Source organism: Rana temporaria, chromosome 13 (assembly GCF_905171775.1).
Source record: "Rana temporaria chromosome 13, aRanTem1.1, whole genome shotgun sequence".
NCBI classification, from domain to species: domain Eukaryota; kingdom Metazoa; phylum Chordata; class Amphibia; order Anura; family Ranidae; genus Rana; species Rana temporaria.
In genome coordinates, this window is record NC_053501.1 from 52,688,822 (window position 1) to 52,716,505 (window position 27,684).

Below are 27,684 nucleotides of genomic sequence, written 5' to 3' on the forward strand. Positions count from 1 at the left end.
CGCAATTTTGAAGTACGAATTGGGCTAACTTTACTGCTGTCTTGTATTTTGTCCAAAAATAGCGCGCTTGTAAAACCGCTGCACAAATACGGTGTGACAGAAAGTATTGCAACGATCGCCATTTTATTTTCTAGGGTGTTAGAAAAAATATACAATGCTTGGGGGTTCCAAGTAATTTTCTAGCAAATAAAACTGTTTTTAAATTGTAAGTTTGTGTACCAAAACTTGGCACAGAGCAAGGAGCGTTTGGTGTTGCACGACAATCACGGCACAAATAGCACCACGTTTGGGTTGCCATTAGGAAATAAAATGGCACTGCAACAGCATCCCGCGTTTTTTCTGCGATTCACAGGCAGAATTGTGCGAATCTGCCTGCAATTCCAATACGCTCAAGTCTGAAAGAGGCCCGATAGCCAGACAATGAACAATGGTCGTTTTAAATACATTAGATGACAAAGTCTGGACGAAGTTCATGTATTTCCAGTGAAGGGTACTTTTAATGATCATTAATACAATTGTGTGCTTCAGCCTTGTGGCAACAGTTTGGGAAAGGCCCTTTTCTATTCCTGCATGCACCCCTGTGCAAAAAGCATCGTACAAATAATGAGATTATTGGACAACTGATCGTCCGTTTTTTTTTTTGTTTTTTGCATGCTATTCTCATATAAAAAAAATGAAGAGGTTACCAAAGTTACAAAAATATTTGGAGGACAGAATGTAATGGGTTGTATTGTATTGTAATGTGTTCTATCGTTTCCGTGCATGCGTGGTCTCGCTCTTCTAATTTTTTTCAGATGAATACCGTTTGAATAATTTCAGACAAACTGTCGCGATCGGCTCTCGAAAGCTGTGTACTAATGATCAGATTGTTGCAAGATCGCTTTGAAAGCATATTTTCCATCCAATTTTCTGATTGTGTGTACTAGGCATTAGGGCATGGGTCTTCAAACTACGGTCCTCCAGTTGTTCAGGAACTACAATTCCCATCATGCCTAGTCATGTCTGTTACAATTCCTCATGGGATGTGTAGTTCTACAACAGCTGGAGGGCCCTAGTTTGAGGATCCCTGCATTAGGGTCATCACACACACATTAACATCTAATGTCCACATTAACCATTACAGACCACTTTAGCCTACAGGTAAGCCTAGATTAAAGCTTACCTGTAGGTGCAAGAAAAAACTCCTTAACCTATACGGTTAAGGAAATATTTTCCAAAAAACCGGCACTGATGTCTACGGCGCAAGAGTGACGTCATCGCTGCTCCGGCCAGTCACAGCGCCGGAGCAGCGATACCCGGAAGTCACTCCGGGGGAGATGTCGGCGACCAGGGAGGTGATCGAGGACCGCAGTGGGGGCTTTGATATCAGGTAAGTAATCCATAATGAGCTAGTATGCTATGCAGGTTTATTTTTTTATGGGTTTACCCCCTCTTTAAAATGTAAATTTACCAAAGCTATGTAATATGAGGACCTACCTAATCTACTCAATCAACTTGCATCCAGTCAGGTAGGCCCTATACAACAGTTGTTGGTAGATCTAAACAAGATTATACAATCAGGTTGTAATGTGTGTGGCAAGCTTAAATCCAGCTCCATAAAGACATGGTTTGACCAGTTTGGTGTGGAGAACTGTGGTGTCCTGACCTCAATCCTTCTGAAAACCTCTGGGATTTAATGGAACATTAGTCACAAGCCATGTCTTCTCATCCAACATCAGTACCTGACCTCACAAAGGGCATCACAGAAACAAGTCTTTATATAAACCTTCCCAGCAGAGCAGAGGTGGTGAAGCTCATACACACGTGATGGTCAGGTGCCCACAAACTGTTGGCCAGATTCACCAAGCGGCTTCTGGACTTGCATTAACTTTTCATTCATTTGTCTACCTCTATATATGAGCAGCAGTTGATAGACTTTTACAGGTTTTAAGCTGGCTACACACTATACAATTTTTATACAAACTTTGCTTTAGATCAAACCTAACACACTTTCAAAAATTGTATGCAATCATGCAGGTAGTTGCACTAAAATTAGTTGACGGCAACTCTAAGAGCCGGTTCACACAGGGGCGGCATGACTTCGGGGGCGACTCGGCCAGGCGACCTGAAAACGACTTCTAAGGCGATTTGCAAAATGACTTCTGTATAGAAGTCAATGCAAATCGCCCCGAGTCGCCCCCGAAGTAGTACAAGAACCTTTTTCTAAGTCAGAGCGACTTGCGTCGCTCCTATTAGAACGGTTCTATTCACTAGAATGGGACGCGACTTGTCAGGCGGCTGTGTTGCCTAACGAGTCGCCCCAGTGTGAACCGGCTCTTAGAGTCGGTTCACACAGGGGCGACTCAGCCGCCTGACAAGTCGTGCTCCGCTCTGTTCAATGAAACCGTTCTAATAGGAGCGACTCAAGTCACTCCGACTTAGAAAAAGCTTCTTGTACAACTTTGGGGGTGACTTGCATTGACTTCAATAAAGAAGTCATTTTGCAAGTCGCCTCTGAAATCGTCTTGAGATCGCCTTGCCGAGTCGCCTCCAAAGTCGTGCCGACCCTGTGTGAACCAGGTCTAAAGGAAATTGAACAACAAAAATTGTATAATGTGTATTCAGCTTAAAAAAAAAAAAAGGGAAGGAGGACACACAAACATCTGCAGAACAGTTGGTTAGTCCAATGCCTTTGATCGCTGCACTGACATATGACAAAACACAAGTGAACAGGTCAGACACATGAACCCACCTTGCTGCCAATGTCTTCCTTCTTAGCTCCTGGCTTGTGTCTTCGCAGCTTTATCGAAGGTGAGCGGAGCAGGTTTTTCAAGCGACTGGTTATGGTTGTTCCAGCTTCCATCGTTGCCATTATATGGGGTTAAAAATTCCTTTGTGTAAAAAAAAATAAAAGCAATAAATAAAAAATGTATAAGTTCCTCCGAGGGGCCGTAGTGCTACCAGTCAGTCCCACTGCATTGTTACATAGTGCAGGGCTCAGGTACAGAGAGCCCACTGCCGTCAGCATATGCCGATGCCACCGTGACTTCCCATGCTCCTGGGCTTTTGTTACCAAGTAGAAAAAAGAAGGCTGGGCCGCGGGGTGGAGGGAATCGCTGTCAGATTTTCACAACCTGGAATAACAGAAAGAACAGCCAGCATGAGAGAGCAGCAAACAGTAAAATTTATGGCAGTGCAATGCAGTGCTTGCTGTGTGCTCTGCCGACACACACAGGGATTACAGGGGATAGCACCGGCTTTCCAATACATTTGAAAAATGCAACAATAACAGTTTCACAATGAAGGCAGTAAATACTAGCTCCCAGTACAGAGTGCCGTCATGTGCTGCGCTGTCACTTCTTTGTTAGCTGGGACACAGCGTGAGACAAGTGAATGAATGCACATTGGGGACACTCCTCCCAACTGTCCAGACGCAGGCCTGAAACCTGCCCATTATCTCTGCTCTGCTTTGTATTTGGAGGATAGAAGTGCCTTTTTTTTTACATATTTGCAGTTTCTTCACCCTCACAAGTAGGTTCAGATTTGCCTGCATAATTAGGAGCTGCATTCATGTGTGGAAAAAGATTTGCATATTTATTTATTTTTTAATACCCTAAAAGCTGGCAAAACTGTGCATGCCGATATCGATTTCTGCAATGCGCAGGAAATTAGCAACGACATTGCATAATTAACATTTTACATTGCATATTTTTAGTTTTCCATTATTTTGCATCATTTTAATTAGGGTTGTCCCGATACCGATACCAGTATCGGTATCGGGACCGATACCGAGTATTAGCGGGAGTACTCGTACTCCCGCCGATACTAAAATAGTATACTAAATACTTCCCCCCCCCCCCGCCGCCACGTTAATCACCGCGGCGCGGGGAACATTACAGCCAGCGTTCGTTTGAATAGCTGTTTTTCCCGCCGTGCATAGACACTCCCCCTTGGACGGATCTGTCCAATCGCGAGCAAGGGGGAGTGTCTCTATACACAGCGCGGCAGGGAAAACAGCTATTCAAACAAACGCTGGCTGTAATGTTCCCCGCGCAGTGATTAAGGCGGCGCCAGGGGCATCACAGTAGGTACCGGGGACATGGCTGGATATACAGGGGGACATCCTGGATATACGGGGGGACATGGCTGGATATGTGGGGGGACATGGCTGGATATACGGGGGGACATGGCTGGATATGTGGGGGGACATGGCTGGATATGTGGGGGGACATGGCTGCGTATATGGGGGGACATGGCTGCGTATATGGGGGGACATGGCTGCGTATATGGGGGGACATGGCTGCGTATATGGGGGGACATGGCTGCGTATATGGCTGCGTATATGGGGGGACATGGCTGCGTATATGGGGGGACATGGCTGCGTATATGGGGGGACATGGCTGCGTATATGGGGGGACATGGCGGCGTATATGGGGGGACATGGCTGCGTATATGGGGGGACATGGCTGCGTATATGGGGGGACATGGCTGCGTATATGGGGGGACATGGCTGCGTATATGGGGGGACATGGCTGCGTATATGGGGGGACATGGCTGCGTATATGGGGGGACATGGCTGCGTATATGGGGGGACATGGCTGCGTATATGGGGGGACATGGCTGCGTATATGGGGGGACATGGCTGCGTATATGGGGGGACATGGCTGCGTATATGGGGGGACATGGCTGCGTATATGGGGGGACATGGCTGCGTATATGGGGGGACATGGCTGCGTATATGGGGGGACATGGCTGCGTATATGGGGGGACATGGCTGCGTATATGGGGGGACATGGCTGCGTATATGGGGGGACATGGCTGCGTATATGGGGGGACATGGCTGCGTATATGGGGGACATGGCTGCGTATATGGGGGACATGGCTGCGTATATGGGGGACATGGCTGCGTATATGGGGGACATGGCTGCGTATATGGGGGACATGGCTGCGTATATGGGGGACATGGCTGCATTTGGGGACACATTTAAAAAAAAGTATCGGTATTCGGTATCGGCGAGTACATAAAAAAAAGTATTGGTACTCGTACTCCGTCCTAAAAAAGTGGTATAGGGACAACCCTAATTTTAATAATTAAGAACTCTAGTATAACTGAAGGGGTGCAGTCTAGGGCAGCCATTCTCAACCTTTTTACTCCAGGAGAATCCATGAAATAATTGTCAGGTCTTGGGTAACCCATGATAAGAGTATGGAAACCCAACACTTCATATTCCTGATATATGCCTGCTGTGCGATGTACTTGTATGAGAAAGTATCCTGTTCTCTTTGTATTGCTTCCTTTGTGTGAAGTCCCTGGTGTTCCTGCCAGTCCCTCTGCTTTCCTATTAAAAACTGACCACACTAGGCAGGAGAACACACTGTGGTCAGTTCTATAGCTATGCTGGGAAGGCAGCCTGCTCTCCTCCAATGATCAGACATGTCCTGACACCACCAGCCCCGCACACAGCTTTTCACCTGGAAGTTTAGTGCATCGCTGTTTCTCCTCCCCAGTTCCTATGCAGCTGAGAAAAGAGGGAGTGTGATCATTTATAAGAAAGGGGGGGGGGGGACACACACACACACAAATGTTTTTCCTTTCATTTCTTTTTTAAACCGAATAGGTTGTTTTACAAGCTAAACATTTACATGTACTTTAAAGTGGTTGTAAACCCACTTTTTGGACTTCTGTTTCAATGGTTTTTATTCGTTTTTCAAGTAAAAAATATATGCACCAACAAAGAGTAGCGAACAAACCTTGCATGCTCTGCACATATTAAGTCGTAAAAAAAAAAAAAAAGAAGGGGAAACAAGCTCACTTTTTGGACTTCTACCTATAGGAAAGCCTAGAATAAGGCTTACCTATAGGTAGTGGAAATATCTCCTAAACGTGCACCGCCTAGGAGATATTTTACTTGTAGTCCGCCGAAAATTCCCACGGCGCATGCACGGGGAAGAAACAAAACTAAGTGCCGTTTCCTCCCTAGCCTGTGCTGTGAATTAAGGCTCCCGTGTGCATGCACGCGAGTGACGTCACGCGGTCCCGGCGAATCACAGAGCCGGAGTCCGTGGCCTGGAAGGAAGAGGGGCCAAAAGATGGACGCTGCCTACTCTGGGAACATCGCTGGATTCTTTTGCAGGAAAGTGGCACATAATGGGCTAGTATGCGATGCATACTAGCCCATTATGCTTTTCATTTGCAGGCTTTGCAGCTGGCTAAAGAGGAAGTAAAACCCACCAGGGTTTACTTCCTCTTTAAAAGGGCCAGTTCACACCAGATGCAGTTCAGTGTGCTTTTTTTTGCACTAAAAATGCATTCAGTGTTTTCCATGTATTCCAATGGCTCTAGTTCACACCAGTGCAGTCAGGTCCAGTCAGACAGATTCCGGTGCAGAAACTGACTGGACCGCTGGGACCACTAGGAAGTTAAGCCAATAGGTTGCTTGTAGTAGGGTAGCAGAGAGATTGGCCCCTTACGGTAATAGGTTGCTTCTAGTATGGTAGCAGAGAGATTGGCCCCTTACGGTAATAGGTTGCTTCTAGTATGGTAGCAGAGAGATTGGCCCCTTACGGTAATAGGTTGCTTCTAGTATGGTAGCAGAGAGATTGGCCCCTTACGGTAATAGGTTGCTTCTAGTAGGGTAGCAGAGAGATTGGCCCCTTATGGTAATAGGTTGCTTCTAGTAGGGTAGCAGAGAGATTGGCCCCTTACGGTAATAGGTTGCTTCTAGTAGGGTAGCAGAGAGATTGGCCCCTTACGGTAATAGGTTGCTTCTAGTAGGGTAGCAGAGAGATTGGCCCCTTACGGTAATAGGTTGCTTCTAGTATGGTAGCAGAGAGATTGGCCCCTTACGGTAATAGGTTGCTTCTAGTATGGTAGCAGAGAGATTGGCCCCTTATGGTAATAGGTTGCTTCTAGTATGGTAGCAGAGAGATTGGCCCCTTACGGTAATAGGTTGCTTCTAGTATGGTAGCAGAGAGATTGGCCCCTTACGGTAATAGGTTGCTTCTAGTAGGGTAGCAGAGAGATTGGCCCCTTACGGTAATAGGTTGCTTCTAGTATGGTAGCAGAGAGATTGGCCCCTTACGGTAATAGGTTGCTTCTAGTATGGTAGCAGAGAGATTGGCCCCTTATGGTAATAGGTTGCTTCTAGTAGGGTAGCAGAGAGATTGGCCCCTTATGGTAATAGGTTGCTTCTAGTATGGTAGCAGAGAGATTGGCCCCTTACGGTAATAGGTTGCTTCTAGTATGGTAGCAGAGAGATTGGCCCCTTATGGTAATAGGTTGCTTCTAGTAGGGTAGCAGAGAGATTGGCCCCTTATGGTAATAGGTTGCTTCTAGTATGGTAGCAGAGAGATTGGCCCCTTACGGTTCCCCATGCTACACATTGGAGTTCATCTCTGTACTATCCGAATAGGTTTGACCTTTTCATGTAAATCTATGTGGATGAGGATACATAAAGCTTCACATAAATATAAGATTGTGAGTGATGTAACTGAATCCTAACCAATTTGTTCCTGTACAATTACTTTCTATTACAATGATAAATGCTGATCTTGTACTTGTTAAAAAAATTCTGAATAAAAATATTGGAGAAGATACGGACTGGAACTGACTGCATTGGTGCAGAAAAAACGCAACTGCACGGAACTGCATCTGGTATGAACGGGCCCTAAGGCATCAGGAGTTGGTGGAGAACACCACCACTAATATTGGGGGACAATGCAAAGATCATTGGTCTCATGCCACCGGCTCTGCCAAGTGACACCAGACATGAAACTATATAGACTCCATCGGATGAAGGACAATGAGCCACAGCTGGAGGAACCCTGGTTGTGAATGGCAGGTCTAGTGGCTTATTCACACAATGAGGCCTATTTGTAAAAAATGTGCATAGCCATTCGACCACAGAATCTGTAAGCACATTAGTTCTGTGCTAACTGGCCCAAAAAAAATTATTTTTGGCATTTTCTTCTTCTGAACAAAAGCTCTTTAATTATGGGCAGTAGTAAAATACTACATGGCCACTAGATGGTGCTGAGAAACATGGGAAATACATGTATCTTTTAATGGACATACAATGTAATCATTTTAAGGAACGTTTTTAGGAATTTGCAAACCGATGGAAACAATGGTTACATTTGTTTAGCTCTTCACTGGAGCATCTAGTGGCTATAATGTTGTATTTTCCCATCATCCATAATAAAAAAAAAAAAAAAAAAAAAAAAAGAGAAAATAACCTGAATTACATTCGTTTCTGCCCAATTAGCACAGAAGTACGGCGAATACAGCTTCGCTGGACGAATAGCTTTTTTTTTTTTTTTACATTTCAATATATAAATAGAACCCAAAATGCGCTTCATCGATGTGTGCATTCTGAATTGGGGTGGCAGCACAATTTAATGCACAAAAAAAAAAATGGTTATCCATTTATGCAAAACACCAAGATGCACAACACGTGTCTTGCGATGCACCGCAGTACATTACTTACTACCGCAGTATTGCATCACACCCCACCGCAAATTATGCATTAAAACACAGATTCTTTTACCATGGGATTACACATTGTGTCAATGGGCCCTTAAAGAACCTGTAAATAGTAAACTCCTCGAGGGCAGGCCCTGATGTAAAGGTGCATTTTGTAAAGCGTTGCAAAAAAATGGTCTACGCCATTTAAATACTTGAAATAAATAAAATTACACTTTTTTTTTTCTTTGTGATGGGAAATGGCAACATGCAGTCGATGCCAGCATCCTCAGAAGTCTGATGTCTTTGCCCCCCAATTTACTAATATATTGACCAAGGACACAAAGCTGTATCATGGATCTGAATGTTTATTTTTTTTCCTGGTTCAAACATACTTAGCACTATGGCATACTGAGGTGAGAACCCAAGCCAAGACCCTTCTTATCAGTTTTACGCCTGAATGACAGATTTTTCATGCCTACAAGTAAATTGGCCTGATGTGTAAAATGTGTCACTTTTCAAGGCTTAGTCATCAGACATGCCGACAATGACGCTAAAAGCTTTGTCACATTGTGTGAAGTAGATGCATAGTTTATGTGTTCATTTAACCCACGCTAAAGTAAATCTTTGCACTAATCTGAGGAAACAAAAATAGGCATAAGAGATGTCTATGCGTACCTTCCCTCATCTCCGAGGGCACCCGCTCTCAGCTTTTATTACAGAGGAGCCCTTGAAATAACTTTCATGTATCCAGGAACCCCTGCTTTATATTATATTTCTCTCATGGCACATTTGCGTGGTCAGTAAGTTGTAAATAAAAGAATGCATAAAAGAATAAAGAATGTAGTGTATCTAGCACATATGCCACCCAGAGCAGATTTTTTTTTTTTTTTAACTCTATAATGGAACAAATAATGGCCAGAAAAGAAACACGAACAGTGAAAATTGTTATTCCCTTTACATTAGTGGACAATAGAAATGTGGCTTATTTTATTGATAGTTATTGTAGTAGTCCTATACATTTGTGACCAATGGGAGAAGAGAGGTGTACAGCCAAAGCTGTATCACAGGAGTGCAGTTCGTTCTGCACGTCCGCTGGCAGCGGACATCACAGAGCCAATCCAGGCTGGGGAGAGATTGCGAACATACACGTCAGGATCCACCCAGGAGCCTGGACCGGTGACTTGTCCTCAATGTTCCCCTAACGGGGAAGTTCCTTCACTGACTGCGCAGGCGCAAACTTCCCGATGGAAATCTCCGAACCTCACCCGGCATCCAGGCTCATTCTTTAACATCCCTGTGGATTGGAGGATGTTAAAAAAAGAGCCAGGAGGCCGAGCGAGCGAGGACGTGAGACCGACTGGCCACTTACCTCGAAATCCATGTCGCCCTGGATGTCGGCCGCGGTTCGGTGATTTCCGTCAGCAAGTTTGCGCCTGCGCAGTCCTTGAAGGAACTTTCCCGATAGCTGGAACCATCTCAGCACATCAGCTTGCGCATGCGCTGGAACTTCCACGATAGCTGGAACCAGCACGGCAGATCACCAGCACCTGGCTCAGCCTCCCACCCCTTCCACAGATCAGCACGTCAGTGAGCACAATGGGGGGGGGGCAGAGCAGACAGCGATGACTGACAGTCACTAGCTCTCTGCTGGGAGCATTGAAAACTGAGCGCTCAGCGGTCTTTGATCGCTCAGTTCTCAGTCTTAGACCCCTTTCACACTGAGGCGTTTTTACAGATGCTTTGGAGATAAAAATAGCGCATGTAAAGCGCCTAAAAAACAGCTCCCCTGCAGTCTCACTGAGGCGATGCGCTGGCAGGAGGTTAAAAAACTCCAGCAAGCAGCATCTGGAGCGGTGAAGGAGTGCTCCTGCCCATCGCTCGTCCCCCTCCCGTTTCCTGGCCTGCCAGCTGCATACTCGGATAAGGGTCTGCTATGGAATTTGGGGGGGGGGGGTGCCATTTTTTCTTTCTAGCGTTCCTCTTAGATAGTGTGGATTGGGGGCCCCCCCACGCGTTTTTTTTTTTTTTCAGATTAAATTTGCGTTCAAAACCGAGCAGATGTGCGATTCAGATGCGCTTCCATAGAAGGCAATGCGCCTGGAACCGCAGTGCTCAGAAAACACACAGAACTCTCTTTAAATTTGCATTGCCACTGCATCGCATATATGTGAACCGGCTCCATAGAAAGCCTGTTTGATTCACATGCTATGCGAAGCAAATGCATTTAAAAAAACACCCAATTCACATATATGTGAACAGAGAGGGAATTTGCATCAACAGCACAGAGGACTTTAAAAAAATAAGGCCATACATCTGCTAAATATCAGCCAGTGTGCAGTCACATTAGGTCAAAATCACTCACCAATAACAAACACACAAAATCTGATTCACAACATTGGATTCATCAGAATATTATGTAACCATAAATACCTGAGCTATAGTTTAATACCGCAAGCATGAGCAGCTTACAATACAAGAATGTAATGAGGAACACACATGGCAGGAAAGTGAATCACCTGTTTTATCATGTTCCGTCGCGTTCCTTCAGGAAGTACCGTATTAAAAACGTGACAACACTGGCAGGGCTTTTAAGCAATAGGACTGACATGACTGTCAGCAGATCATTTATTTAAAGCGGGGGTTCTCCCTAAAACATTTTTTTTGTTTTTCTAACATCTCATTCAGCATAGTAGCGTGAGCTACAGTATGCCTTTATATATTTTTTTGGGCGCCGTACTCACTCTGTAATCGCGTAGTAAAGTTTCAGGGGAATGGGCGTTCCTATTCAGAGGGCTCGTGATTGACGGCCGGCTATGGCGAGTCACGCTTCACGGAAATAGCCGAAATAGGTGTTTGCTCTTCACGGCGCCTGCGCAGTCAGCTCCGATGTCTGTGCGCAGGCGACGTATAGCGCCGGGAAGAGCCGAGACCTACTCCGGCTATTTTCGTGAAGCGTGACACGCCATAGCCGGCCGTCAATCACGAGCCCACTGAATAGGAACGCCCATTCCCCGCGGGGAGTCTGAAATGTTACTACTCGATTAAACAGTGAGTACGGCGCCGAAAAAAAATATAAAGGCATAATGTAGCTCGCGCTACTATGCTGAATGAGATGCTATAAAGTTGTTTTTTAGGGTGAAACACCGCTTTAACTTGTTTCCAAGTCCACAGCTTTTTCTGAAATGGAATACAGAGTAACCTGTGTCTCCCAGATGTGCCAATCGCTGAGAGAAAGGAAAGGCCATGTTATCTGAAAAACCTGTCCAATCTAAACCGTCACTACTGGGCATAGCTCACCGGTACATAGGGCCCAACTCAAATTTTAGAGCTGTCACCCAAACAGGAGTCATACTACACAGGGCCGAGACATGGAAAGAAAAGGGAGGCATAGACCCAGGATGCCAGACTACAGGGTTTGACAAAATTAGTTTGAATCTAGGAGCCAGCTAAAAAAGTTAGGAGCCAGTTTTTTTCCCTTTAGAGAGAAGTGAGGGGAAAATTCCCCAATTAAAATGAAAGACTTCCTTGTAGTGGCGCTGCCTCCGCACTGCAAGAGTTAAATGTCTGTTTATATGTAGGGAGCCAAAAATAGCCGTTTTAGTTACCCGGTCCTCCATTCCCCCCGGCAGCCCACACTCTCCTCTACCCCATGCGCAGGTTCCTTGGCACTCCCATGTCCGATGAAGGGTTATGGGTTCTGTACTGGACCTGATGACATCAGAGGACATGCAACCGCAGGACCATAGAGGAGAGGAGGCTGCGAGGACCACTTTTACAACTGGGAGGGAATGGTAAAACTTTGGTCTCCTAGACCTGAATGAGCATTTACCTTTCCCTAGAGTTCAGTTTGAAGGATTTTAGATTTATTTTCTATTTTCTAGCATTATGTTTGCCAACATAATCAACAGTGGGTAAAAAATAAATACAAATCAGTCAGATTTTTGGACTACTACCTGAGGGGTGGGAAAACACCTACTGAGCTTTACGTAGGGAAGTTCAGCTATACCTTAATAGCTATCCTCGAAACTGCCAATTATAAATTTGCATTGCCAATGGACTATTAACTTTTGAAATTTCTAACTTTTATATCTCCTCAAAATAAATTCCAGTTGCACACAATACCATGTCTATTACATGTCAGATGACTGATAAAATGTCTTTGCTATGTGGGGACTGATGTAAATTGCCTTTTATATACATCATAAAACACTGTGTGTTAGGTCTATAAAAATGCAAATTAAATAATCTAAAACAAACAGTTGAGAAGTTTCCCAGCCAGAGAATGATACCTTGTATAATGTCTTATACGAGATTCACTAGGAAACAAAATCCTACTACTGGTGTCTCAGTGGTGCCTACTCAAGACTGAATCAACATTTTGGGAGTGAATTGGCCCTTTTATATCTTCTTGCACCAAATTTGAAATTTTGGCAAAGACAAGTACTACAGTTGATAATGAACTGAGAGCAATGCTAAGAGAGAACACGACCGCAGAGCTGAAACAGATATCAGCATACAGACCAGTCCTCTATTGTTTGGGAAATGTGACCTTAGACATCTCTGAAAACAAGACCGCCATCTCAGCTATCCCATATCGGAGATCACAGTAAATAATGAATAATAAGCAGACCACACACACACACATATTATGTCCTGCCATAGCCGTCCTATCTCATATGCCAAGTATGAAATTTGATTGTACACAATGAGCCCGAGCCTCTGTGCGTTACCCATGACCCTGCACAAACAGTACTGTATCCTTGAGTAAACACAGTCAAGTCACCGTCTGTGTACACAGTACTTTAGTATCCAAAGGTCTCACAGACATTCCATTTGGCCTTCTACAGGGCATTCTCTATTCCATCCCAAAAGACAACCAATTGGCATTTCAATAAAGAAGGTCTATTACACATGGGCAAAGAAAATTAAAAATGCAGCGTTTGTAGCTATGTAGTGTTTTTACTACGGATCTGAACACAGACACATTGTTGTCTAAAGTTAGCCATAGACTGTTCAAATCTTGGCCAGTTCAGCAGGGACCGGCCAAGATTCAAACCATGTATGGGCAGGCTAAATGTACCCAAGTTAACCACTTGACCACCAGGCACGTAAACCCACTTAATAACCAGACCAATTTTCAGCTTTCGGTGCTCTCACAATTTGAATGACAATTACTCAGTCATACAACATTGTACCCAAAATGAAATTTTCATCCTTTTTTTTCACACAAATAGAGCTTTCTTTTGGTGGTATTTAATCACCGTTAGGTTTTTTATTTTTTGCGCTATAAGAGAAAAAAATACTGAAAATTCTGTAAAAAAAATGATTTTTTCTTTGTTTCGGTTATAAAATTTAGCAAATTTAGTATTTTTTTTCTACATTCTTTTGCATAATGTGAAAAATGAAGTTACGCCGAGTAAATAGATACCCAACATGTCACCCTTCAAAATTGCACACGCTCGTGGCGCCAAACTTTGCTACTTAAAAATCCCATAGGCGACGTTACAGGGTATTGTGGGGTATTGCAGAGTAGTGTGGGGTATTGCAGAGTAGTGTGGGGTATTGCAGAGTATTGCACAGTTTGGTTATGTTGCAGAGTATTGTTATGGGGCAGGGATGGCTGAGCAGGGATGGATGGCTGGATCTGTGACTGCATTTGTCACAGATCCAGCCCACAGCACTCGTGCTGCATCCGCTCTCTCCCCTCTCCTCTCACACTGTACCGTTCGCTACAGAGAGGGGAGGGGGGAACGGCGTCATCACAGACGCCGGTTTGTTTACAAGTGATCGCTCCGTCATTGGACGGAGCGATCAAATGGTAAACTGCCGCTATCAGCAGTGATTTACCGTGATCCGCCGGGTCCTCCGGACCCAGGGGTCACGGACATTCCCGTGTGCGCGATTCTGGGAGGACGTCCATGGACGTCCTCCCAGAGTTAAGGAACCGCCTTGTAGACGTCTTTCGTCTATAGGGCGGTGATTAAGTGGTTATTCAATCAATCAACTTGGGTACAACCAGCCTGGTTTAGGTATAGAGTTACAGCAGAGTTTTCATTATTGGGTCACACCAAGTGATTGGATGTTGTAGCAATGCAATTTAGCAGACTGCTTTAACTTGATTTATATAGGAATTTAATGTGCACTATGTTAAAGGTATAACCCATGAAGCCACATTACTGTTTTCTACACCGTCCATACATTAGTTTATTATTAGCCCATTAGTACATAAATATTAGTTAGAGTGTGTACCCATTACACAGCAGCTGCTATGCACATCTCAGGAAGCGACATTTGGAACTACAATAAGATGGTGCGGGTTTAGACTACAGAAAAATGGCCGCCAATACTCTATATATTTTTCCATTACTATCCGTCAAATAGCAATCCCCCCGAGGAAGACATGTGATCACTGTGTCGACACGCGTTGGGGAAGGGATTGAACGGTGTAGGCAGCAGCCTTGCTAGGATGAGCAGCTGCAGATAAAACAAATGGCCCTGCGGCTCCATTTGGGATTTTATACAGATCTGTCTGACAAAGTGGTGCTCTGCAAGCACCTTGAATGTGTGAGCACCCCGATAAATATTTTAATAAAATTGTGGTTTTAAATGATAAAGCACCATGTAGCTTGTCTTTCATGTACATGCACCGAGGAGAGCGATGCATAGAACGGCTCAGGAGCCTGAAGATTCCACATACAATAGAGCCCAGTGGTGGCTCAAAAGCGTTGATTGACCAAACTTAATTGTGTGGTCACACGCCGCCTAAGGTGACCACACAATTAAGGTGTACATAATATAACTGGCTACTAACATTCAAAGGGAAAGTTGATCCGGGAAAATCAGATTGCCTCTGGGGGGGTCAGAAAGGAATTTTTTCCCCTGCTGTAGCAAATTGGATCATGCTTTGCTGGGGTGTTTTGCCTTCCACTGGATCAACTGTGGGTATAGAATTGGGTATATGGGATTGTACGATTTTTTATTTTTATTTTTTTATGGTTGAACTACAATGTCTTTTTTTTAACCCAACTATGTAAGGTGAGGGTAACAACAGGGGGGGGGGGGGGGGGGGGCACGAGAGTGTTGGCACTTTGAATAAGTTTGGAGCACCATCACAAGAATCAACTTGTATTGAAAGCCACTAAGGACACATTGATGGACTTGTATATTTTAGCACATAAGTGCATGCACGGGACAGTAGTATCATATATTTAAAAAAAGTTTGTTTATTTGAAATTAATATGCACTGTATGCAATTGTTGTATATATGAGCACTTCCGTGTACACACGTGATAGGAAACACATCTTATATGTATAAATTTGTTTATATAACATTATGCACTGGATATTAATTTTGAACTACCGTAATTCACAGGATATAAATTGGTGCAGAGAATAGCGCGACACTTGTATTGTTCATCAGGTACAACCAACCTGTCAGATTTAACATACGATTACTGCCAGCGGCTATAGCAGCTTCTAGAAATAATCATTGTGTTCTCTGGGCAGAGATGGCTTCCCTTGCAGGAGGGATTCCCCCATGAACACTAACTGTGTTGGTGGAGGAATCAAGCGATTTTCTCTTTCCTGCAACTCGTGGTTGCAGGAAAGATAACCGCTTAGTCTATGGCCGGCTTAAGGCTAGGTTTACATAAGCACAGTACTGCATGCCTTGTTTGTGCAGGCACCACAGCCCATTTATTTGAATGGGCTGTGGTGCCTGCATTTTCATGCAGCAAAAAGGTTCCAGCAAAAACAGGGCCGCATGGAAACCACACAGTGCTTTGGCACAGGGTTTGACAAATTTGCTTGGAATCTAGGAGCCAGCTAAAAAAGTTAGGAGCCAGAAAACGCGCCCCGTCCCGACGAGCTTGCGCGCAGAAGCGAACACATACGTGAGGAGCGCCCGCATATGTAAACGGTGTTCAAAACACACATGTGAGGCATCACCACGATTGGTAGAGTGAGAGCAATAATTCTAGCCCTAGACCTCCTCTGTAACTCAAAACATGCAACCTGTAGATTTTTTTAAACGTCGCCTATGAAGATTTTAAAGGGTAAAAGTTTGTCGGCATTCCACGAGCGGACGCAATTTTGAAGCACGACATGTTGGGTATGAATTTACTCGGCATAACATTATCTTTCATAATATAAAAAAAAATGGGGATAACTTTACTGTTGTCTTATTTTTTAATAAAAAAAAAGTGTAATTGTAAGACCGCTGCGCAAATACGGCATGACAGAAAGTATTGCAACGATCGCCATTTTATTCTCTAGGGTGTTAGGATAAAAAATATATATAATGTTTGGGGGTTCTAATTAGAGGGAAGAAGATGGCAGTGAAAATAGTGAAAAATTACATTAGAATTGCTGTTTAACTTGTAATGCTTAACTTGTAATACCAACGGCCACCACCAGATGGCGCCAGCTCACAAAAAAATTCTAGGTCGCCATGGCGACCTGGCGCCCGGGATTTGTCGAGCCCTGCTTTGGCACCATGCCATTCCACGTGCCAGAAACTGTACTTCATTTTTCAGTGCAAGGGGGTGCTTTTAGTTATTGGCACCCTTGCACTTTTTTTTTAGAGCATCACATTTTGTGTGTGGCTGCATGCAGATATGCATGCAATTTACACACTCGCACTAATGTGAACCTGGCTTTAGAACAATGCACACAGCTGTGTGATGGTATGTAATGCAGCCATGCGTTCAGGGCACTAAATAAAAAAATAAAAAGACAAATTTACATGTACAGAAATACATGCAAAGTATATATGCAACACTGGCAGCTAGGATAGGATGGAGAAGAAATGTGTCATGTATATATACACACACACACACACACACACACACACACACACACACTTTACAGAACATAACCTGCAATTTTTGCTCCGGCTCTAACCAGCATCTTATAGCAAGATCCTGTGTATGAACATCAGTAATTAATTCCATCCATTCGTGTGCAAGAGGCCTATAAAATTGATAAGGCTTACTTAAAAGGAAACCTGTCAGGAAAGAAATATGAGAACTATTGTTGCCGACCTGCTTTTGATGGTGCACACGCTAGGGCAGAAGGCCCTTAGGCTGAGCACAGATGGGTCTTGTTTTTTTAATCAGAAGTGGGCTGATAAAAAATAAAAATAAAATAAAGTGTAAGGCCTCTTGCACACTGCAGCTTGAAAAAGCTCAGTACAGCTTTTTTTTCTCTTTTAAACCGAGTAAAAATACAGCCCATTAACCACTTGCCAACTGCCGCACGCCGATTTACGTTGGCAGAATGGCAGGGGCAGGCATATGGCCATACCTGTACGTCCCTTAAAATTTTCTGCCTAGTGCAGTGGAAGTGCGCCCGCGAACTCGATGTTCGGGGGTGGCCCGCGATCGTGACACGGAGAGGCAGAACGGGGAGATACCTATGTAAACAAGGCATTTCCTTGTTCTGCCTAGAAACATGACAGGGATCTACTGTTCCCTGTCATCGGCAGCAGTGATCTCTGTCATGTTCTAGTGAGACAATCTCCCCTATAGTTAGAATCACTCCATAGGACACACTTAACCCCTTGATTGCCCCCTAGTGTTTAACCCCTTCCCTGCCAGTGTCATTTATACAGTATTCAGTGACTATTTGTAGCTCTGATCGCTGTATAAAATGAAAATGGTCCCAAAATAGTGTAAACAGTGTCCGATGTCGCAGTCCCGAGAAAAAAAAAAAAAAAAAAAAATAGTAGATTGCCACCATTAATAGTAAAAAAAAAATTTCAAAAAATAATAAAAATGCCATAAATCAATCCCCTATTTTGTAGATGCTATAACTTTTGCGCAAACCAATCAATATACACTTATTGCAATTTTGTTTACCAGAAATATGTAGAAGAATACATATACATGGCCTAAACTGAGGGAAAAAAATATTTTATATATTTTTGGGGGATATTTATTATAGCAAAAAGTTAAAAATATTGCTTTTTATTTCAAAATTGTCGCTCTTTTTTACTTAAAGAACAAAAAAAACAAAAAAGCAGAGGTGATCAAATACAACCAACATTTTGCTTGGGTACAACGTCGCACAATTGTCAGCACAGAATCGCAAAAGATGCTCTGGTCAGGAAGGGGGTAAATCCTTCCGGGATGAAGTGGTTAATTATAATGTGCCTTTGCACACACGCGTGTAAATAAGAGCTGTGCATGCTTTATTAAAAAAAGAAAAATTAAAAATCTGCATTTTTGGGTAGTCATGGGCACACCTCATGGGTACAAATATGCAAGATTGTGCACAAATTTATGTAGTCTGCAGAACAAAAACCCGAGAATACGTTTCCGTATGTGCGGGAATTTACACAAAAATTGCACGCAATACATGCAAAAAAAACATGCAAATTCATACAAAAAAAATTGAAAAAAGTATGCTCAAACAAGAGTATCATGTGCAAGAGGCCTTACCACTACAACACAAGCTAGGTGGGTGGAGGAATCCTCCCGGCTGTGCTAATGGATTCTTACAACATAGAATACACTGATCAAGCACAGCAGCCAATTTAAACTTTTCCAACAGTCCTCTAATGCCCCGTACATACGATCAGACTTTTACCCGACCAAACTCGCATCGGAATTCCGACGGAATTCCATTGGAGGAAAAGAGAACATGTTCTCTATGTAAACTCCGATGGAATTCCTCGGAATTTCCGATGGAAAAACTCTGATGGGCATACACACGGTCAGAATTTCCGATGGAAAAAGTCAGTCGGACTCTTTCCATCGTAAACTCTGATCGTGTGTATGAGGCATTAGATAGAATTGGATCGCTAGATCGACTTGTGCTGAACCAAAACAGACATAGATGAATCCAAATTAGTCTAGATCCTTCTAAACTGGTGACATTTTGATCCTTCGATGACTAGCTTTAAATGAGAGCTCCCCCTTGAAGGTATGGGAACAGATTTCAGAATAAGGTCAAAATAAATGAATTTTCTATCAATCTGATTTGAGGCAGAATGGTTGCTAATCAATCTACATTTATAGCTGGATTCAAATAGACCGCCGCATCTTTGCGGCGGCGTATCGCTATTTACACTACGCCGCCGTAAGTTAGCTAGGCAAGTACTGTATTCACAAAGTACTTGCCTGTTAAGTTATGGCGGCGTAGCGTAAATGCGGCCGGCGTAAGCGCGCCTAATTCAAATTATGCTGAGGGGGCGCGTTTTATGTTAATGGGGGTGACCTGACGTGATTGACGTTTTTTACGAACGGCGCATGTGCCGTCCGTGTACATAGCGGCAAAGTACGCCGCAAGGACGTATTGGTTTCGACGTGGACGTAAATTACGTTCAGCCCTATTCACGGACGACTTACGCAAACAACGTAAAATTTTCAAATTTCGATGCGGGAACGACGGCCATACTTAACATTACTAGTCCAGCTATTTGATGGAATAACTTTACGTAAATGGCGTATCTTTACTGCGACGGGCGCGCGTACGTTCGTGAATAGGCGTATCTAGTGATTTACATATTCTACACCGAGCGCAATGGAAGCGCCACCTAGCGGCCAGCCTAAATATTGCACCCTGCAAGCTGTCGTATCTTAGATAGGTTTAAGTGTATCTCTGTTTGAGAATACACTTAAACTTAGGACGGCGCAGATTCCGAGTTAGGTCGGCGTATCTACTGATACGCCGGCCTAACTATGTGAATCTAGCTATTAGACCGCTCATTGATGAGGTCTTCCTATTTCTCAGCCTTGTCGGGGGGATATGTTGGTATGGCTGGAGATAACATGGGCTGTAACTAAACCTCAATTCCATGCTCTGACTGCATTAAAATTAGCAAATACATCGGTGGGGCTAGCTTGTGCCTTTGTGATTTTGTTATGAACTGGGTGAACCTAGGTCATGTCTGTAGGCATGTTCATGTATAAGCAATAATCACAGTGAGCTGCAAAGACTTCCTATTCTGGGAAACTTCTCTGAATCATCGTTCTTTTTTCCAGGAGGAAACAGGACATGGGTTTTCACTGAAAACACATAAAAAAGATCACAGACAAAACTTAAACTGGCACCTCTCAATCATTTAAAAGGACAAGGGCATCTTTTAGGGCCAGATTTGAGCACATGCATTGCGCCCCAATATATATGCACATGTATGACATGTATGCATGACACACCTGGGTTATGCCACAAATATGAAGTACTGCACTGGGAAGGAAGAAGAGGTTTTTGTTTTTATCTACACTGTGATATATATATAAAAATGAACGTTCTACCTGAATACAAAGCACATACAGCAGTGGAACCAAGACTCCTACAAGGGGTGCAATTGTATAATGCATGTTTCTGAACAGCTATACAATACAGGGTCCGTGGCCACTGTTCCAACATCAAACCAGCTTTCTATGAAGCCAGTTCACATATGTGCAGCGCGAATTTGCTGCAAATTTAAGAAGAGTCCTGTGCGCTGAGCACTGTGGTGCGGTTCAGATGCAAATTCCAGGTTCATTGCCTTCTATGGGAACGCATCTGATACGCACATCTGATCAGCTTTGAACACAAAATCGATCCGAAAAAACATACCAGGCCCGTTTAAAAAATCCATACCAGACTCTATACCCCAGCATAAGGGTTATGGGGCCTCTTCCCCACAACCCCTGCACCTTTTTTTTTTTTACAATTTTTTTTTTCTTTACATTCATTGTTAAGAACGTGGCGGCCGGCTTCCTGGCCTGCACCTCAACAGCCAGCCAACGTTAAACAGGCGTTATGTGCATCCCTTTTTTAGCCGTCCCATAGCTGTCTATTGGGATGCAGCCGCTGCTCCCAATGTGACGTCCACGCAAGGCGAGTACACCCAGAGAAAGTTCAGAGACACGTACCTGCATCCATAGGTCTATCATATTGGGAGCAGCAGCTGTGTCCGTGCAGCTGCTGCATCCCAATAGACAACTATGGGACTGCTGGCACGGGGATGCTTGGAACACCTATGAATCCCTGTGCTGGTATACACAGCCTTGCATCGGGCATGGATCAAATTGTTCTGTGTGAACAATGCCTACTGTAAGCCTGCCATTGCTGTCCTCTACTAATAATTAGGGATGAGCTCTGGCGTGTTCGCATAGTACACGTGCAGAGCCCGCCAGGAAGTCTGCACAATGCTGCGCTAATCACAGGCAGGGAGACATTTCCCGATCTCTGCAGCCAAGCATCGGGAAATGTCTCCCTGGCTGCGATTAGCGCAGTGCAGACTTCCTGGCGGACTCTGCACGTGGAGTATGCGAACACGCTGGAGCTCATCCCTACTAATAATGCCAACATGAACTTCTGGAATCAATTCTTTGATTTAGGGTGGCCATAGGAGCATTTTCCACAATATGCAAGTGTGCATAGCAGACCTACACTTGGTGGTGAACTCACCTTTCAGTTGACCCACCTCCAGGGCACGGGCAGGCAGCTAAGTGCTCCACCCTGCTGGAACCTTTACTGGATCAGATGTCTTCACTCAGTGTGCCATCCATTCAGAAGGCAGCGCACTGTGCGCATGCATCGTCCATTCAGAGGGCAGTGCGCATGCGTCAGTGACCTCACTGGCTGCTACAAATGTGCATATCTCCTAAACTAGACTTTACTACCACTTTAAAGGTTAGACATACACACATAGGTCAGGAAAAAAAAAAATCCAATGGGTTCCCTTAGTCCATGTTTTGCAATGTGGAAAGACAAATCTCCCGCTGCGGGTTTTGTATTCTGACAGCCAGCGCTACAACAGCTGCACCGCATTGCAATTAACCGCTGTTTGGCTGACCGTCTTTCACTCAAGGGAAATCAGGCAGGAGGGAGCCGACAGGGCCACAAACTGAGCGCATTTCAGTCAGTTCATCGATACGTCTGTAGTTTGGAAAGAACACCAGGCAACTAGCATTTTCAGGATCTCAGTAATAACCCCCACGCTTCTCTCTCAGGATAGGTTTCCTTTAAGCCCACAATACAACCACATACCCACAGCCAACCTCCAAGTCTGACCATCATCCCCAGCCTGCCCATCAGCCAACCTCCAGTCTGACCATCATCCCCAGCCTGCCCATCCTTTAATAAACTCACTACAACTTTCTATATTGACAAACAGGTAACTGACTCCCGGCATCCATAGATACACCGAGACACAAAGGATGCATTTATCCAAAGCAGGGTGTGCTCACATCACACTCACCCAACGGCAACTCTGTGCAGAACACAGCACATGGTGACTGTATATAACAGAGTACAAAGCCATCCACGGTCATAGTCACTGTATAGTACAAAGCCATGATCATAGGCACTGTATAGTACAAAGCCATGATCATAGGCACTGTATATAATACAATGTAGTGATCATAGTAAGTATATATAACAAATAAATAAGGAGTATGAAGCCATGATCATAGTCACTGTATATAACAGTGCAATGCAGTATTTGTAGTCAGTGTCTATAATTAATGAAGCCATAATCATAGTTATTGTATATAAGGTATACAACCATGATCATAGTCACTGTATATAACGTTGCAATGCAGTGGTCATTGTATATAAAATGATAAAGCCATGATCATAGTCACTGTATATAAGAATACAATGCAGTGATTATATATATATATATATATATATATATATATATATATATATATATATATATGATAAAGCCATGATCACAGTCACATAAACAGCACAGTAAAGGGAACACATACGTAGATATGAGGAACATAAGTTGTCATCCACAAATAACAGAAGATTGGTGGGGGGGGTTTAAAGTCCAGCTGTGGCCCCACATTGTTGTGATGATGAGTACAGTTGTGGGATGACATCTCTGAGCTCAGAGTCTATGACATACATACATACATAGACCCCCATGTCTATACTTACATTGCAACCATGGCAGACAACAGTCAGCATGCAGCCAGTGTTTCCCTGGAGCGATCAGTGAGTGTCATCCTCTGGATCCATGCAGAGTCCCCGCACACACATACCACCTCCTCCTCCTCCTCCTCCAGCCGGGCACAGATTGCTCGCAGTCTAACTGAGTGTATTGGGGAGGAGAGAAGTACGGCGGCCCGGGGAGGACAATCTAGTAATAGTGAAGTGCTGTGTGAGGAGGGAGCTGTGCTCTGGATGGAAGGATCACTACACTTCTGTGTCTATAGAAGGACAATGGAGATCATCTCAGGATTATGTACCTTGGTGATCTCCAGGGATGTGCTGGGACTTGTAGTTACAAAGCTTTGATGTATAAGAGCCTCATGCACATGGGCATTCAGATCTGTACAGAGTCAGACCAGAGGCATAACTAGAACCTTCAGGTAGGGTGACCAGACATCCCCAGTTTCAGGGGACAGTCCCCTGATTGAGGACACTGTCCCCGGACCAAGTCTGTCCCTGGTTTTGTCCCCAGATTGCATTTAATAGGGGGCAGGGGCAATTGCAAAGACAATCAGTGCAGAATTAAAATAACAAAAATTAGAATTACACCCCCCGCTCCGCCGTGCCTACTAGCATAGGGGAGTTGTATTTTTCCCATTATCTGTGCCCCTTTCTGATGATCATGTGCTGGTCGGAGCGGAGGGAATATTTCTTTAGTGTCGGGCGCATGCCCATTTAGCTTCGCTCGCATGTTCTTCTGCCTTGGCTCAAATCCTGGCCAGCCACCTGCCTATTTCCTTGCCTTTCCTGGCGGAGTGATCTTCCTCTGCTCCCCATCCAGTAGTAGCCGGGGCCCGAAGAGTAAGACTTGAGAGGCGGGCGGTGACGGGCAGAGAGTCGCTGATTGTTGCCATTACTAGTAAAGAAAAAATATGTCCCCGGATTTCATTTAAAAAATCTGGTCACCTTACCTTCAGGGCCCCCTATGCAAGAAACCATGAAGGCCCCCCCCCCCCCCCTAACCTCTGATCCTGGGGCCCTTTCCAATGATCCTGGGGTCATTTTCTCCCATTGCAGGCCCTTGATTATGGTCTTGGAGCAGGACCCCTTCCTGACATCTTTGGTAGAGTTGCCACCTTTTCTTCAAATCAAACCCGAAGACTTCAGCAGCGCACAGATAATTATTTTTGTTGTATACACTAAACATATATTTTGTGATTAAACAACACTTCTAAGAGCCGGTTCACACAAGCGGCACGACTTTGGGGGCGACTCGGCAAGGCGATCTCAAGATGACTTGAGAGGCAACTTGCAAAATGACTTCTGTATTGAAGTCAATGCAAGTCGCCCCCAAAGTCGTACAGGAACCTTTTTCTAAGTCGGAGCGACTTTAGTCGCTCCTATTAGAACGGTTCCATTAAATAGAGCGGAGCGTGACTTGTCAGGCGGCTGAGTCACCTGACAGGTCACCCCTGTGTGAACCGGCTCTAATTGTGTGTATTTAATCACAAGAGTCACCCCTTACACCAGAGTCCACGGAGTTGTGCTTTACATCTGAATACGCAGAGTTTTCCCTTTTACATCTGAACTTGCAGAGTTCCCTTACACGGTAAGGGGGGACTGTGCAGACTCTGATATAAGGGAGAACTCTGGGGACTTTGGAAGAACAGTGAGAACTCTGATGTAAGGGGGAACACTGCAGACTCTGATATAAGGGGCTCCCACTTACATTATTATTCTCCTTTAATCAGGGTTCCCAAAACCCGTTACTTCAGAGCCTGCAGAAATTCCACTTGCACTGTAAGGGCCCTTTTACACCTGTGACCTGATTGAACCACCCATTGTTCTGTATGGGGAGGCGGATGTAAACGGCATGTGTCCATTTTAATTTACCTGACCCCAATCCAGCGCCCCAGCCACTGTCACTCTCCTCAATCCAAAGCTGCGACACAGGAATAGGGCCAAATCTCGCTGTCTGTGTCAAAGGACACAGCAGCGCGACTCAGAAGCAAGCCCACACACGTGCCCCCATGGAAAGCAGCTTCCGTGGGGGACCCGATGAAGAGGAGGTGCCAGAAGCGCCGGCAGTGGACCTCAGAAGAGGAGAATAAGGACTGCTCTGTGCAAAACCATTGCACAGAGCAGGTAAGTATAACATGTTTGGTATTCTTATTTAAAAAAAAATTAAAGGTTTATAATCACTTTAAGTTAAAAAAACGAAACAAAAAAGGGAGCCTTGTCATCTGTTGAAATTCCACACACTAAACAGCTGCTGTTAAGTGTGTGAACTTTGTCATGGCAGTGTTAACAGGCCCTGACTTTTGTTAGCACTCTAGCACACAGGCCTCCTGAGCCCAATCAGCACAAGACCACATTCACACCTGCAAATGAGTCCAGCACAGATCACATGCGATAACCCCAGCGGGCTTCTCGGTGATTAGCTGCGGGCGGCAGAACCATGCAGTGATCACCTGCAAGTGATCCACCCTGGATACAGACAGTCATTCTCAGGTGTGAATGTGGCCTACCTGTGTGAAAGCATGTACACACACCCAGGAGATAACACAGGTGTTGTGTACATCCCAGTGCAGGCAGTCCCATAGCTTTCAATTGGGATGCAGCAGCACAGCCACAAATGTACCATGGGTGCATTCAGGGCCGTGCACCTGCACAACAATGTCACATTGGGAGCAGTGTCTGTGTCCATGCAGCTGCCGCATCCCAATAGACAGCAATGGGACAACACATCCCATGTTGGTAAATACGGCTTTGCATGGCTTGAAACTCCCTATGTGAACGAGCCCTGATGTCATATTTCCTCTGCCTAGGCAGCCCAGGTGCAGTGTCCAGCCTGTCACTGACATAAATATCTGTACACCGCTGTATTCCAGTCTATGTGATGGTGTAATCAAACACAAGTACAGCATTTGTAGAAAATGTATTTTTTTTTTCAAAAGCTCATATGCTGTATTCGTGTTTTAAAATAGCACTTCCGCATACAGGAGTACAGTGGTGTACAGCCATTTATGTCAATGGCAGGCTGTATACATCACCTGGGATGAGGAAATACAGCCGCTGAATGGGGCCAGGCAGCCCATATACTGTATCAGTGGCAGTGAGTCCATAGTGGGCACCGCCCCCTCTCTCCTGCACCCGTCAATCAAAAATAGATAGATTCATGCTTTGTATGAATCTATCTATTGTCACCGCTGCCGGCCACTGTTCAGGTGTCTGGCCCCCTGTCGAGCACCAGCCATCTAAATTACAGCGGTGGGGGAGTTATTAGCTCTAATAGGCTTCCAAATTGTTAAACAGTGCTGTGTTAGGGAATCGCTTCCCTAACAATGACCTGCCTCTCAGCCACACTGGCGGCAATTGATGGGCACACACTGGCAACAATTTATGGTTACAGTAGCTGCGTTTGATAGGGGTTTTTTTTTCAGTTTGCTTTCGCCAGCCGCCACTGTACTGTGCAAGAGCCCCCTCAAACCTGAACACAGCAGTAGTGTATCTTATGTGTTGTGCTCAGGTCTGAGCTGTGTTCAGCTGCATAAAAATAAAGTCCACAATCAGTATTTCTGCATAATATATACATATAAATCTATGTGTATATATATATATATATATATATAAGAAGGCCAGTATGGTGGCCTGAGTTTATGGGAGGAGCCCGGAGGGTATTTAAGCAGCCCACTCACACATGCTCTTTGTCGGTTCAGTGTGCAGTACTACACGTCACTGGGCCGACTCTTCCCAGCTCACCTCATGTCCGTGAGTCTGCGCATTCAATCGCATTCGACACCCTCCCACCCTTCCCTTTTTCAGGGCACTTCTCAGCATGTCCTTCAATTAACTACCCATTACTTACCTTGGGTATGCCCCCTTTTCTTGGCATACTGACCAGACCACCAAGGCACACTTCAGGTCTATTTATGTTGTAAGTCTTGTCGCGTGTTTATGTGATCCACATCTCTCTCGGTCAGAGGGTAACGACCATAAATATATATATCTACATACATACATTAAAAAATTATTTTAGCTCTCACTTCTCAACGCCCCAATTTTTGCGATGGGTCTCTGTATTTAGCAATAACTTTGTACTTATTTATTCCTATTATATACACATCCCTTGTAATAGAAAAAAAGCATGACAGGACCTCTTAAATGTGAGATCTAGGGTCAAAAAGACCTCAGATCTCACATTAAGACCCCTTTCACATTGAGGAGTTTTTCAGGCGGTACATCGCTAAAAATAGCGCTGCTATCCCGCCTGAAAAACTCCACTGTAGACTCAATGTGAAAGCCCGAGGGCTTTCACACTGAGGCAATGTGCTGGCGGGGGACAAAAAAATCTCCTGTCAGCA

At 44.5% G+C, this 27,684-nt stretch overlaps 1 protein-coding gene across 4 annotated transcripts in view; it reads right to left on the minus strand.

The window, feature by feature from the left end:
- MAPKBP1 (mitogen-activated protein kinase binding protein 1) overlaps positions 1-23,542 on the minus strand; it is a 235,117-nt gene extending 211,575 nt beyond the window's left edge. For 3 of the 4 annotated variants that reach the window (XM_040332104.1, XM_040332106.1, XM_040332103.1), the window contains exons 1-2: positions 23,327-23,483; positions 2,732-3,113 (exon numbers count right to left, since the gene is read on the minus strand). In XM_040332104.1, coding sequence (XP_040188038.1) covers positions 2,732-2,851 — 120 coding nt within the window. In that variant the 5' untranslated portion in view covers positions 2,852-3,113; positions 23,327-23,483. Of the gene's footprint in view, positions 1-2,731; positions 3,114-23,326 lie in introns of all 4 variants that reach the window. The other variant, XM_040332107.1, reaches the window with a different exon arrangement.
- Between the last annotated feature and the right edge of the window lie 4,142 nt (positions 23,543-27,684).